This window comes from Pteronotus mesoamericanus, unplaced genomic scaffold (assembly GCF_021234165.1).
Source record: "Pteronotus mesoamericanus isolate MK-2021 breed Mesoamerican mustached bat unplaced genomic scaffold, CSHL_Meso_final scaffold_54, whole genome shotgun sequence".
Lineage (NCBI taxonomy): Eukaryota > Metazoa > Chordata > Mammalia > Chiroptera > Mormoopidae > Pteronotus > Pteronotus mesoamericanus.
In genome coordinates, this window is record NW_026555321.1 from 72940554 (window position 1) to 72953849 (window position 13296).

Below are 13296 nucleotides of genomic sequence, written 5' to 3' on the forward strand. Positions count from 1 at the left end.
CTCTTCAGAAATTTTACTAATAAAAGATTTGCATCTCATCGAGGTTAAGATTTCAGCTATCAGTTCAGTATTAATATTTTAAGACTATTTCTAACATTTGTAAAGCAAAGTTTTTGAAAATATACCTGGGTAATTTTCAATGATACTTAAAATTTTTGTACCAGTAAATAAACTTTCTGTTCACATTTGAAAAAGCTCTTTGCTTATTTGATTAGAAAATACATAAATTTTCTGGGCTTGTCAGAGAATGAACAAAATTTCACCAAAACAAAAAAATCTTCAGAATTGGCAGGTATAAGTACGATGACTTACGGCAATAAAGCTATGATGTTAGGATTCAACATTATAACATTTAACATATTTGAATTGTATAAAATCAGTTTTTCACCTTATATATTTAGTTTTTAATGCATAGTTATTAATTACTTTCATTTTGTACAATAGTATATATATTTAAAGATTTTATTCATTTTTAGAGAGAGGGAAAGGGAAAGAGAGAGGGAGAGATACATCTCAATTGGTTGCCTCTCACAATCTCCCAACCAGGGACCTGGCCTACAACCCAGGTATGTGCCATGCTCAGGAGTCGTACCGGTGACCTTTTGGTTTGCAGTCTGGCGCCCGATCCACTGAACCACAGTGGCCAGGGCTACAATAGTACATTTTTATAATTCCTATTCTTGAGGAGTTCATAGGCTACAGTCAACTATTAAAAATGGTTTTAAATGCTTGTTATTAGTTCTAGCAAAGCCCAAGAAACAGGTCAGGACTGAAACATGTAGTTTAAGTGATTAATGAAGAAGCAAATGTTTATTTTCAAAGTTAAAGATTAAAGTATTTAAGACCTATTTGGTATCCTTTTCCAATGAGTACCTTACAGCTAGAGTTCTCCCCACAGGCGCTCTGCAGTGATTTACAGCCCCTAGAGTTACTTAATAGACTGATTTTCAAAAGTGCAGATGGAAAGTAATTCGAACAAAAGTAAATGCACCCACTCAGGAAAGGGGAAAGGAACTAGGGATGGTGATCATTTAAAAAAGTTTTTAAAAAAATGGTTAGAAGAAGGAACAAGGTGAAGTTCAACCATACTGTACTCTTTTTAGGGCCTTTCTTAGGATATTTTTACTCAACAATATTGCACTTAAGCATAAATAGCAATAGCGATAAATTATTTCTAGTCTGGATAAAAATCTTAATCAGCCCTCTTTTCCAGGTGTGCACAAAAATGATGCAAAGTAAACCTGGTTCTGCCCTCTAAGTATATTCTAGTGAAAGTTCATGCTTGTAGCTCCAAGTTGATTTAGAAAGCAAAGGCCTGGGCATTCTGACATATTGAAACAGAAATGAAACTTCCAGGTCAAGATGACAGCTGGACACACACATTTACCCTCTCTCCTTCCCCGAATCCCACTGAGATTACAGGATTTATGAAAGAGAACAGGTTCGTAACATTGATGAGAAGCGGGGTGGATGGAGCATGGTAATCAGCCCAGAGATTTTGAAGAATGTTTTTTGAAGATTGAAAACATACAGGAGTCTACTGATGGATAAACCGGAAGGGAGGGCCCATATACTTTAGAACATGTAGAAAAGAAGGTGGAATCAGAGGTGACAGCCATTCTTCTGTGGTAGAGAGGTCCCCCTGAGCAACAATTTTTTCAAAACCCACCCTGACACACAAACTTGTGAAACTTAAAGTCTGGAACTCAAAGGGGAGAGTCAACAGACTTTAGGCTAAATCTTGCTGGCTGGCTGTTTTTGTAAACATAGTTTTATTGGAACAAGCCATGCCCGCTCATTTACATATTCCTACCTCTGGCTAATTCCAAGCAGAATTGACAAGAGATGGTACAGCCCACAAAGACTAAAATAGTATGTCTGGCCATTGACAGAAAAAGTTTGCCCTCCCACTGGCTTAGACTGTTGACATTTAATCTAACTATTGATGTGGTTGGATTCAGGTGTACTTTTTTTTGTTTGCCCTTGTGACTTTTTGTCCCCTTTTGCTCTTTTAGATTTGAATAATTTTTAATATTCCATTTTAATTTATCAATTGGGCATATATCTGTATTCTTTTAACTGGGTTCAATACCATAGCTAACTTTTCAGATTACTTATGAGTATTATTCTTAATATCGAATTGCATGTAAATTTGAACAGCCTTGCAGCAGTAACTGGAAACTTTTGAGAAACTGAATGTAGACACTGGATAGACCTTCCATGTCAACAAACTCTGACTTACAACCCCTGCAGCAACCAGCTGAGGATGCCAAAGCAAACCTCCAGCAGGGGTGTCCAACCTGTGGCCATGGGCTTCATGTAGCCCAGGATGGCTATGAATGCAGCCCAACACAAAATTGTAAATTCACTTAAAACGTTATGAGATTTTTTGGTGATTATATGTCACAATGTATTTAATGTGTGGCCCGGAGAAGCCAAAAGGTTGGATAGCCAATACCACTCCACCCAATCAGGACTTGGTTGGTGACGCCAACATCCCTATTCTTTGTTTCGACTTCCATCTCAGAATCAATCAGAGAAAGTGAAACATTGTCCCCAAAAAAATCACACAGGATGCCTGCTGCTTGCTCACCAGCCTCCAGCTTCTTCATGCCGATGACCTCCAGTCAGAGCCAGCCTGTCTTCTCTTTGCTTTTCATTGCAAAGCTTTTCCATTATAAATCCCTGCCCAATGGAGTGTCTCTTAAGCCCAAGTGATGGTGGCTGACTCCTTTGCTATAGCAAGCTCTGAGTACCACAGCAAAGCTGTGGTACATTTACACAATAGAATACTACCTGGCCATAAAAAAAGAAATCTCACCTTTTATGACAGCACGGATGGACCTGGAGAACACTATGCTAAGTGAAATAAGCCAGTTAGAGAAAGACAAATACCATTATGATTTCACTCATATGTGGAACCTAATGAACAAAATAAACTAACAAAACAGAAACACTCATAGACAGACAACACCATGGTGATTACCAGAGGAAAAGGGTGATGGGGGAGGTAGAAGAGTATATAGGGGGGGATAATGGTGATGGAAGGAGACTTGACGTGGGGTGGTGAACACAAAATACAACATACGGATAATGTATTGTAGATCTATGGCCGTACCACCCTGAACGCACCTGATCTCGTCAGATGTGTCGTAGGATTGTGCCCTGAAACCTGTATCATTTTATTAACCAATGTCACCTCAATAAATTTAATTTTTTAAAAAAGCTCTAAGTAGCCTGTTCTCCTTTTTTGAGTGGTCATTTATTCCCACAACCCAAACACTCAACAGCACGAAAGGTAAATAACTGTGATATAGTCATATAATGTATTAGTGTATAAAAATGAACAAGCTACAGATACATATAAGTATGTTGAGCAAAAGAAAAAAGAGCAAATACATAGAATATTTAATTTCATTAAGTGCAAGTCAAAAAGAAAAACAAGATATTCTCCTACCTTTGCAGATTGCCTCTGAGCTGGGGGCACTTGAACTAACTGCCTTAGCCTTCACCTCCAGCACATATGAAGCCCAAAGATCCTTCAAAAGTAGAGGCCTAGGAACTTCACAGGTCTTTTCTGAGACTGTGTCTAGCTCTGGGCATGTGCCAGCCTTCTAGATTCTCTGGTTTACTCTGGTCTTTCAAAGCCCTCATCCCCATTACATTCCTCTGCAGGATTCCCAGTCTCTCTGCTGCCAGCCTTCTCTGCTGTCTCTTACCTCAGGCAGCAAGCTGTAGGTATTTTAAGGCTGAGAATTCAGAGGGAGCAAAACAAATCACGCCCTTGAATTAAACCCCCAAACAGGTCAAAACACAATCACAATTCTGAGTACAGGATCTGCATTGCCCCCTCTGGACCACCATGCTGCACCAAGTAATGGGCTGCTGTCTTTATAGGCACAGTAAACAAAAACACCAAAATCTTACCCAAATTCAGTGGCTTCTTTTTTCATAATTCTCCCTGGTTGTTTTAGATGTCTATTAGGTTCCTTTCAAAAGTTGATTCTAAGTTTTTGCCAGTTGAATAGTTGCTTCAGTAGAAGGATCTTTGGAACTCCCTGCCCCACCATTTTTGGTGATGTCACTATGTAACATTTTTAAATGATTAAATTTTAGAGATGGAGGACAGATCATCAGTTGCTAGGGGTTAGAGGAATGACGAAAGAGGGACTTGAGAGGCAACGGGGCGGGGGCGGGGGGGCGGTGCGGAGATCCGGCGTTGAGGCTGATCATGCCTTGCCTGTGGTGGTAGATACATGAACATACACAAATGATAAATTGCTTAGAATTAAATATAGTACAAGTAAAACTGGCTAAATCCAAGTAAGATTGGTGGATTATATCACTATCCTTTAGTTCCACAAATTAATATTGGGAGAACCTGGGACAAGTGTACAATGGACCTCTCTGTATTATTTCTTACAACTACATGTGAATCTATAATTCTCTCAAAACGAATTCAATTTAATAAAGTAATTCAGAAGATTCAGATTTAAGATGTTTTAAAAATACACTACCCAAATTATTTTGCTTTGCCTTTGTTCTCTGAAGATACATATGATAAAAATCTGTATTTTAATTAAACATAAAATAGCTTTTAATAAGTGAAATAAAATTCTAAATAAGAAAGCATCACACTATAGTACAATTAATAGTAATCTTTTTTAGTGGTACATAAATAATTGAGCATCTTATAGTTGGTGGCAACTTAGATTTGATTATTTATTGCATGTTTGAAATGAGAAGTAGACTTACAGGTCGATTTTGGCTCATGCTGCCTTGCTTTAACAGTAACCATCAAAATGTCTGCAATAAACAGTGACAGTAACTAATGTAACAAAATACTAAGTCAGGAAGCATACAGTAATCACATTTCTCTTTACTACATGTGTAGGACAACAAATTCAGGAACAATGGGAAAGTAATGTACAATGCAATTAAGAAATGAAACACAGATTATAAAATACTACCATTTAACTTTTTATGCAACTACATCAGTATTTTCACTCACTTGTTAAATAAAGCACATGCAACTCAAAATGCTAAATACATTAGTTTTTGACCAATTCTCTAAAGAATTATATATTGGTGAAAACGCTAAATTGTCTAGTAAGGTATGTATGACCTTGCTTATTTAGTATGTATCATAGGTGTGAAAATGATCATGGTTAATGTCAATGTAAGCATTTACAGAACATCATTTAGGCACACTGTTGATATATTAAACAAAAATACCAGAGAAAATATTATGGCACCAGGTTATAAATAAGCTTTACTTAAAACCATCTTTGTCAAAGTTTTAACACTGGAACAAAAGACAAATGTACCTAAACTATACATGAAGCAAATCTTGGTAATAGTACAAATTTTGTCCTGTGGATATGACTATTTTTTTCCTGTATATAAAGCTACTAAAAGGAAAATTTAAGTATGTTAAAACTCAAAGATTACTTAGTATCATTCTGTAAGCAAAAATCTTAGTAATTACTATATCAAGGCAAGAAATCAAGTCATTGATTTATAGTAATTACTCTATCAAGGCCATAAATCTAAGGCCTAATATTATCCACTGATTTGCAAACTTCTCTTTTATGTGTATGTTTTGGAGTTGAAGTCAGCATATAAACACAGAACACGTTAACAAATATTTTTCCTCTTACCAGGTTTTCATTTTTCTTTTTTATTGGTACAGGATTTGGGGCTAGAGGTAGTGAAAGCATTAGGGTTGACAAACCTACATTTTATCCAAGTGAAAGTCTTCTAACGAACACAATGATGGCAAATTACTCTTATAACACAAACCTTTATATTAATTAAATGACTGTTACAGAAAAATCCTATAATGCTTTAAACAAAAATTTTAAGATACACCTATGACCACCCAGTTTTAAACAAAACGTGATGATCAGACTATTTAACTGTCCTTTAATCAAGCTTTTACATATTCAGTCGTCACTGTCTGAGCAAATCAGTTTTAGCTTCTTCATAGTCCTCCATCTGTCTTTTAACATGACACTTGTTCGATTGTTGAATTTATAATGCAATAGTATTTTAGACCAGTTTCCTTCTCCATATTTCCTCACACCAGATCTCAGATTCTTGTCTTCTTCCCAAAGCCATGCCTTTTGATTAAAAAAAAAAAAAGAAAAAAAGAAAAAAGAACAGTTATTCATAGAAACAATTCTTTATATTTTTTAAATGAGGTATAATGGACAAATACCATTAGTTTTAGGCGCACAACATGATTAAATATTTGTATATACTGATAAATAACCACCAGAATAAGTCTAGTCAACATCCATCATAAGTAGATAAAAAGTAGAAGAGCTACAAAAACAATTCTTTAAAGAACATACCTACTATAAATGGAACTTTTTAAAAATAAAGTTAGTTTCTCAAAGATGGAAGAATTCCTGTACACATTTCTTAGACTTATGTAAGACCTCATATTTACCATAGTAAGATTTTTGAGGCCCCTTACTATTGCTCTTCATTTTACATAAGTGTACTATGGTTCAGATGTTCCAAATCAGAGAGCTACAGAGGAACAGCTAAACACCAACCCAATTCATCTAGCTTTAAGCTCCCACTGTCTTTTAAGATGTTTTTCTACAATTGTTATCAAATTGGTATCTATTAATCCTATATATCTCTAAAGAGAATTTATGAATATTTAATATTTCATTGATGAACTAAGTGAAAACCCTGGTCCATGTTGGTCAAAGTATACATACATGTAAAACTCAAAATTTCTGTAAAATAGGGTTTGAAAACACAACTCACATAAGCTAGCTAAAAATATACTATTTTATTTTTGGAAAAAATGACTAAACATTTTAAAAAGTCAAATGGGGAGTTTTCAACGGGTATGGAGTTTCAGTTTTACAAGATGAAAAAGTTCTGGATATTGGCTGCACAATAATGTGAAAGTACTTAATGCCAGTGAACCACACACATAAAAACAATTGAGAAGATAAAATTTATGTGTTGGCCTTCATTGTGTTGAAGTACTTTCCTTCTATACCCATTTTACTGAGTATTTTAGCGATACATGGATATTACATCTTGTCAAATGCCTTTTCTGCATCTATTGATATAATTGTGTTATTTCTTTTATTTTGTTGATGTGGTATATCACATAGATTGATTGATTAAACCTTCATAGTGGACCTGGAGTGAACCCCACTTGATCAAGATGTATTTTTTAAAAAAAAATCTACTGTTGTATTTGATTTGCTAGTAGTTTAGGAGTTTTGCACTTTTATTCATCAGAGATACTGGTCAGTAATTTTCATATTTTGTGTTATCTTTGTTGGGTTTTGTTATCAGGGTAATGTTGGCCTCATAAAATGAGTGAGGAAGTATTGCTTCTTCTTCAAATTTCTGGAATAGTTTGAGAAGTATAGATATTACATTTTCTTTGAATGTTTAGCAAAATTCACCAGTGAAGCCATCTGATCCTGGACTTTTACTTTTTAGTAGGTTTTTGTTGTATGTTTCAATTTGTTAGTATTGCTCGATCTATTAAGATTTTTCAGTATTTATAGTAATTCTCAGTATATACCATTTATGGAAAAAAATTTTTTGTTGTTGGAAGCCATTTACTTCTTTAATAAAATAAATTTACAAATGGAAGGCTCTTAAAAAAAAAAATCCTTACCCACGGATATGTTTATTGATTTTTCCTTTGTTTCTTTTCTTTTTTATCCTCACCTGGGGACATTTTTTCATTTGCTTTTTTAGAGAGAGAGGAAGGCAGAGAGAAACATCGATGCAAGAGAAGCATCGATTGGTTGCCTTTGTATGCACCCAGACCAGGAATCCACTTTGTATGCGTCTGGACCGGGTAGGTACATGTGCTCAAACAGGGGATGAACCCACAACTTAGGCATGTGCCCCGACAGGGAATCGAACCACAACCTTATGGATACAGGACGACACTCCAAACACTGAACCACACCAGGTAGGGCATATGTTTTATTGGTTTTAGAGAGAGAGAAAAACAGCAATGTGAGAGAGAAATATCAATCAGCTGCCTCCCGTACTCCAACTGGGAATCGAACCCACAACCTAGGTATGTGCCCCAACCAGGGATCAAACCCACCTTTTGGTACACTCCAATCAACTGTGACCCCAGGCCAGCATCTCTTTTTAAATTGTGATGAGGTAAGCAAAAAAAAAAAATCTGTCTGTTTAACAGGCCATTGCATTAAGCAGAAACTGTCCAATCAGGCACAGACTACTGCAATAAAAATTTTTAGAGAACCAAAATCTCAACACAAAATAAGATAAAATCTGTCACTTATCTGAAACAAGCTGTCCCACCAAAAGCCAAAGTTTAAAGCTAAAAGTAAAACCAGACACTAGTGATATCCAGAGAATTTTTATTTTGGCACAGTAGACAGTAACAGATAATATTGTATTCTTTAAATTATATAGTTGATATCCCACATTTTGTTTTGACTACAAAGAAGATAAACTGTTTTGTCAAATAAATCCATAAACAACATCTAAAATTCCATTTGGAATTGTTGCCAGAAGAACCATAGGGAAAGATCAATTAAAAGTATGAGCCAGATAATATGAAATAATATTGAATGCACACTGTAATAAAATAATAAAATTTAAAAACAATACAAAAATTCTTAAAAATCACTGTAAGGCAGAGATTTCCATTTTTTGGATCAATATGTAAAAATCTTGGAAATGTTACTCTAGTCCTCAAAATGAGAAAAAAACTGAACAAAAGGTAACAACTCTTCTTAGATCCTTCACAGAATTAATGTCACAAGGCAAACTGCTGCCTTGAAAACTAGAAAGACAGAAAAGTGAACACAGAAGAAGCTCACAGCTGGAGCCAGTACTGATGGAAACATTTAACTGTGATGGATGAATAAACGGAGGCTCACAGTGGACATGCTTGACTTAAAACACTCTAGGTTCCAATCTTAGTGGGGACAACAAACTTTTGTGAGTTTAACCCTCACCAGACTAGCAGGGTGAAGATGGGAGAAAAACCTCCTCCTGCCTCTAGCAGTGGGAGGGAAAAAGTAGCCATTTTGAAATACATCCAAGACATCCTGTTCTTATTAACAAAAGCTTGTACACAAGAGAACTAATTTTGCAAACACCTAACTGACCTGTGGAAATTCCCAACTCCAGTCCTCTCTAGACTTCCATTTCACCAAGAAGAGGAAATAAAAGCTGCGGCTAATATGAAGGTCATAGCCTAGGACTCAGGCTCACAAAAAGAATAAGACAATCATAGAACTACAGAATGCTTTCTTTCTCCCTCCCCCAACTCACCACAATGTTATTTGGGCTCCTGTATAATAACTGCTTCGGTTGAAAGAGCTGCCTCAGACTTTGACTAAGGAGGAGTCTCTAGGGAAACCCAAAGATAACAAGGGAGCTAAAAACAAGTTAAATTTTAGTTTCTGCCACCTATAGTTATGGAAAATAGTAAATAAAATGTACTTCCTCACCAGACAAACATAAAACCTCACACTAAAGGCTAATTTACCTCAGTTCCTATTATCTGACACATTATGTCCAGCTATGAACGAAAAATTATAAGGAACACTAAAAGATGAAAAACACAATCTGAAGGGAAAAAGCATCAGGCTCAGCTATGGCAAAGATTTTGGAATTATCAGAGTAGGAATTTAAAATAACTATGATTAATATGCCCAGGTTCAAGTGGACAACATATAAACAGATAGATATATGTAAACAGAGATATAAAACCTAAAGACTCCAAAGGAAATGCTAGAAATCAACAACCCAGTAACAGAAATGAAGAATGACTCTGATTGGCTAAGCAGCAGACATCAATGAAGAAAGAATCAGTGAGCTTTAAGATATGTTCATAGAAACTTCTCAAACTGAAAAGCAAATTAACTCTCTGCACACAAACAGGCCTGGCAGAGAGTCACACGCTGTGGCTCACTGACACTTCCACCAGGCTGACCAGGGCCAGTCACAAGCAGTGTTTGAAAAAGGCCTACACAAAAGTCTTTGTAGATCTACCTATACATAGAAACAAACACAAAGAAGTAGCTGAAATGGGAAGACAAACAGAACCCAAATGAAAGAACAAGAGAATTCTCCAGAAGAAGAGCTAAGATAAAATAGAGGCAAGCAATTTATCAGATACAGAGTTTAGAGTAATAATTATAAGGATATTCAACAGCATGAAAAAAAGACATAGAAACCATAAAGAAGCATGAGTTAGAAGAATGCAGTATCTGAAACAAATAATACATTGGAAGGGATAAACAGCATGTTAGATGAAGAGGAGGATCGAATCAGTGATTTGGAAGACAAGGAAAAGAAAGAAACGCCCAAGCAGAGCAGCAGAAAGAAAAAAGAATTTAAAAATAATGAGGAGAGCTTAAGAAACATTTTGGACAACATGAAGTAAAACAACATCCTCATCTTGGGAATATCAGAAAGAGAAGAGAACAAGGCATCGAGGACCTATTTGAAGAAATAATGACCGAAAATGTCCCTAATCTGGTCAAGGGAAAGGCCATACAAGTCCAGGAAGCTCAGAGCCCCAAAAAAGTTGGATCCAAAGAGGCCTATGCTGAGAAACATCATGATTAAAATGGCAAGGCTCAAAGACAAGGAGAGAATGCTAAAAGCTGCAAGAGAAAAAGCAGGCAGTTAGTTACACATAAGGGAGTACCAATTAGACTGTTATCTGATTTTTTAGCAGAAACATTTCAGGCCAGAAGGGACCAGAGTGCAATATTCAAGGAAATAAAAAGCAAGGACCTAAAACCAAGACTATTTTACCCAGCAAGGGTATCATTTAAAATCAAAGGAGAAATAAGGAGCTTCCCAGGCAAGAAAAAGCTAAAGCAGTTTAACACAAAACCAGTACTACAAGAAATGGTAAAGGGCTTGCTTTAAAGACCAGAAAGAGAGAAAAAAAATGAAAACCAGAGAAAAATAGTCTAACAATAATATGGCAATAAATACGTATCTATTAATAATTACCTTAAATGTAAATGGCTTAAATGCTCCAAACAAAAGACAGAAGGTAGCTGAATAGGTAAGAAAACAAGATCCATATATATGCTGCCTCCATCAGACCTACCTTAGATCAAAAGATACACACAGACTAAAAGCAAAGGGATGGAAAAAGATATTCATGCAAATGGAAAAGAAGAAAAAAGCTGGGGTAGCAGCAGTAGTTATATCCAAAAAAAACAGAGTATAAAACCAAGGCTACAGTAAGAGACAAAGAAGGACACTACATAAGTGAAGGGAACAAGCCAACAAGAGGATATAATCCTAGTAAATATTTATGCACCTAACATAGAAGTACCTAAATACGTGAAACAAGTCTTGGATATAAAGGGAGAGACTGACAGAAATGAAGTCATAGCCATTGACTTCAACTGATAGATCTTCCAGGCAGAAGATCAACAAGGAGACACACTAGGTCAAATGGATTTCAATGATATCTTCAGAGCATTTCACCCAAAGCAGTAAAATATACATACTTTTCAAGTGCACATGGTATGTGTTCTAGGAGAGATCACATGTTAGGATAAAAAACAAGTCTCAATAAATTTAAGAAGACTGAAATTATATCAAGCCTCTTCTCTTACCAAAATGCTATGAAACTATAAAAATAAATCACAAGAACACTGCAAAACACACAAAGTCATGGAAGCTAAATAAACAATGAATGGTCAACAAGATTAAGAAAGAAATCAAAAGATACCTTGAAACAAGTGAAAATGAGGACACAACAATCCAAAAATCCAAAATCTGTGGGAAACTGGGAAAGCAATCTTAAGAGGGAAATTTATAGCATTACAAGCCTAATTCAAAAAAACAAGAACAAGCTCAAAAAAACAATCTGACTTTACATTTAAAGAAAGTTGAAAAAGAACAAAGCAAGCCCAAAGTGAGTAGAAGGAAGGAAGATGATAAAGATCAGAGCAGAAATAAAAAGAGTCTAAAAAAAAATGACTCAAAAGATCAATGAATCCAAAAGCTGGTTCTTTGAAAAGATAAACAGGACTGACAAAACTTTAAACAGGCTCATCAAGAAAAAAAGACTGATGACCCAAATAAATTAAATCAGAAATGAAAGAGGAGAAATAACAACTGACACCAAAGAAATACAAAGGAGTGTAAGAAAAGAATATGAACAACAATGTGCCAACAAACTGGACAACCTGGACAAAATGGATAAATTCCTACAAACATACAGTCTTCCAAAACTAAATGAGGAAGAATCAGAGAATCTGAATAGGCAGATTACATTTAGTGAGACTGATGCAGTAATCAAAAACTCCCAACAAACCAATGCCCTGTAATGGATAGCAAACATATCAAGAACTAATACTTGTCTTTCTCTTTTATAAAATTCAAGAGGAGAGAAGGCTCCAAGCTCATTTTATGTGGCCAGCATTATCCTAATTCCAAAACCAGATAAAAATACTACAAAGGAAAAATTTTAGGCCAATATCCCTGATGAACATAGACACAAATATCCTCAACAAAACGCTAGCAAATGAAATACAGCAAAGCATCAAAAATATCATTAAAAATAGGAGGAGATCAGCAAGATAAGTGAATGGAAGCCACATTGCCCACCTCCTAGGACCAATCTGGAATTACAACAAAATTGTGGAGAAATCACCCAGAACAAACAACTGAACAATAGCAAGAGAGAAGCCTCATAACCTTGGACAGAGAGAAGAATCAGCTTCAGCATAACCTGACTGGTAAGGAATGTGGTGGAGACTCAAGAAGGCTTGCTGGGAGCCCCCAGGCAGGAGCATCAGAGGGATATTTAAGTGGCCAGTTGGATCCCCCTGAGAAGAGTGGCATCTAAACCATAAGTGGAGATATCCAGCCTACAGCACCAGAGCCCAAAAAGTACACAGGTAACGGCCAGCTGCAAAAAGCAGCAGGATTACTCTCTACCAGAGACAGGCAGCTGGAGACGCAAAGAGCCTTTTAAAGGGCCAATGCATAAATTTTCCTTTGCAGCCATTTACCCTGGGCTCCAGCAAAGGTGGGAGCAGAGTGGGCTAGAGTCATTGGAGGAGAGACCAGAGACAGAGTCTTTGAGGAGAGAACTTACAGAGTAGCTGCCCAGATTCCATTGCCCTGCTCAGGCAGACCACTCACTTGAGATGCAGCAGCCTGAGGGGAAAAAATAGCCTGGACCCTAGAAGTGATTCTGCCACACTCTATAGTGCTTAAGCATGACTGTTGCATGCAGAGTGATTATATTAGTAACTGAAGAAGACATCCACAGACAATGGA

The 13296-nt window shown here is 36.2% G+C and overlaps 1 protein-coding gene across 1 annotated transcript in view; it reads right to left on the bottom strand.

The window, feature by feature from the left end:
- Positions 1-4702: 4702 nt before the first annotated feature.
- Positions 4703-13296, bottom strand: part of TERF1 (telomeric repeat binding factor 1) — a 40651-nt gene continuing 32057 nt past the window's right edge. Inside the window, exon 10 of the mRNA XM_054595536.1 lies at positions 4703-6122. Within this exon, the coding sequence (XP_054451511.1) occupies positions 5946-6122 (177 nt within the window). The 3' untranslated portion in view covers positions 4703-5945. The remainder of the gene's footprint in view (positions 6123-13296) is intronic.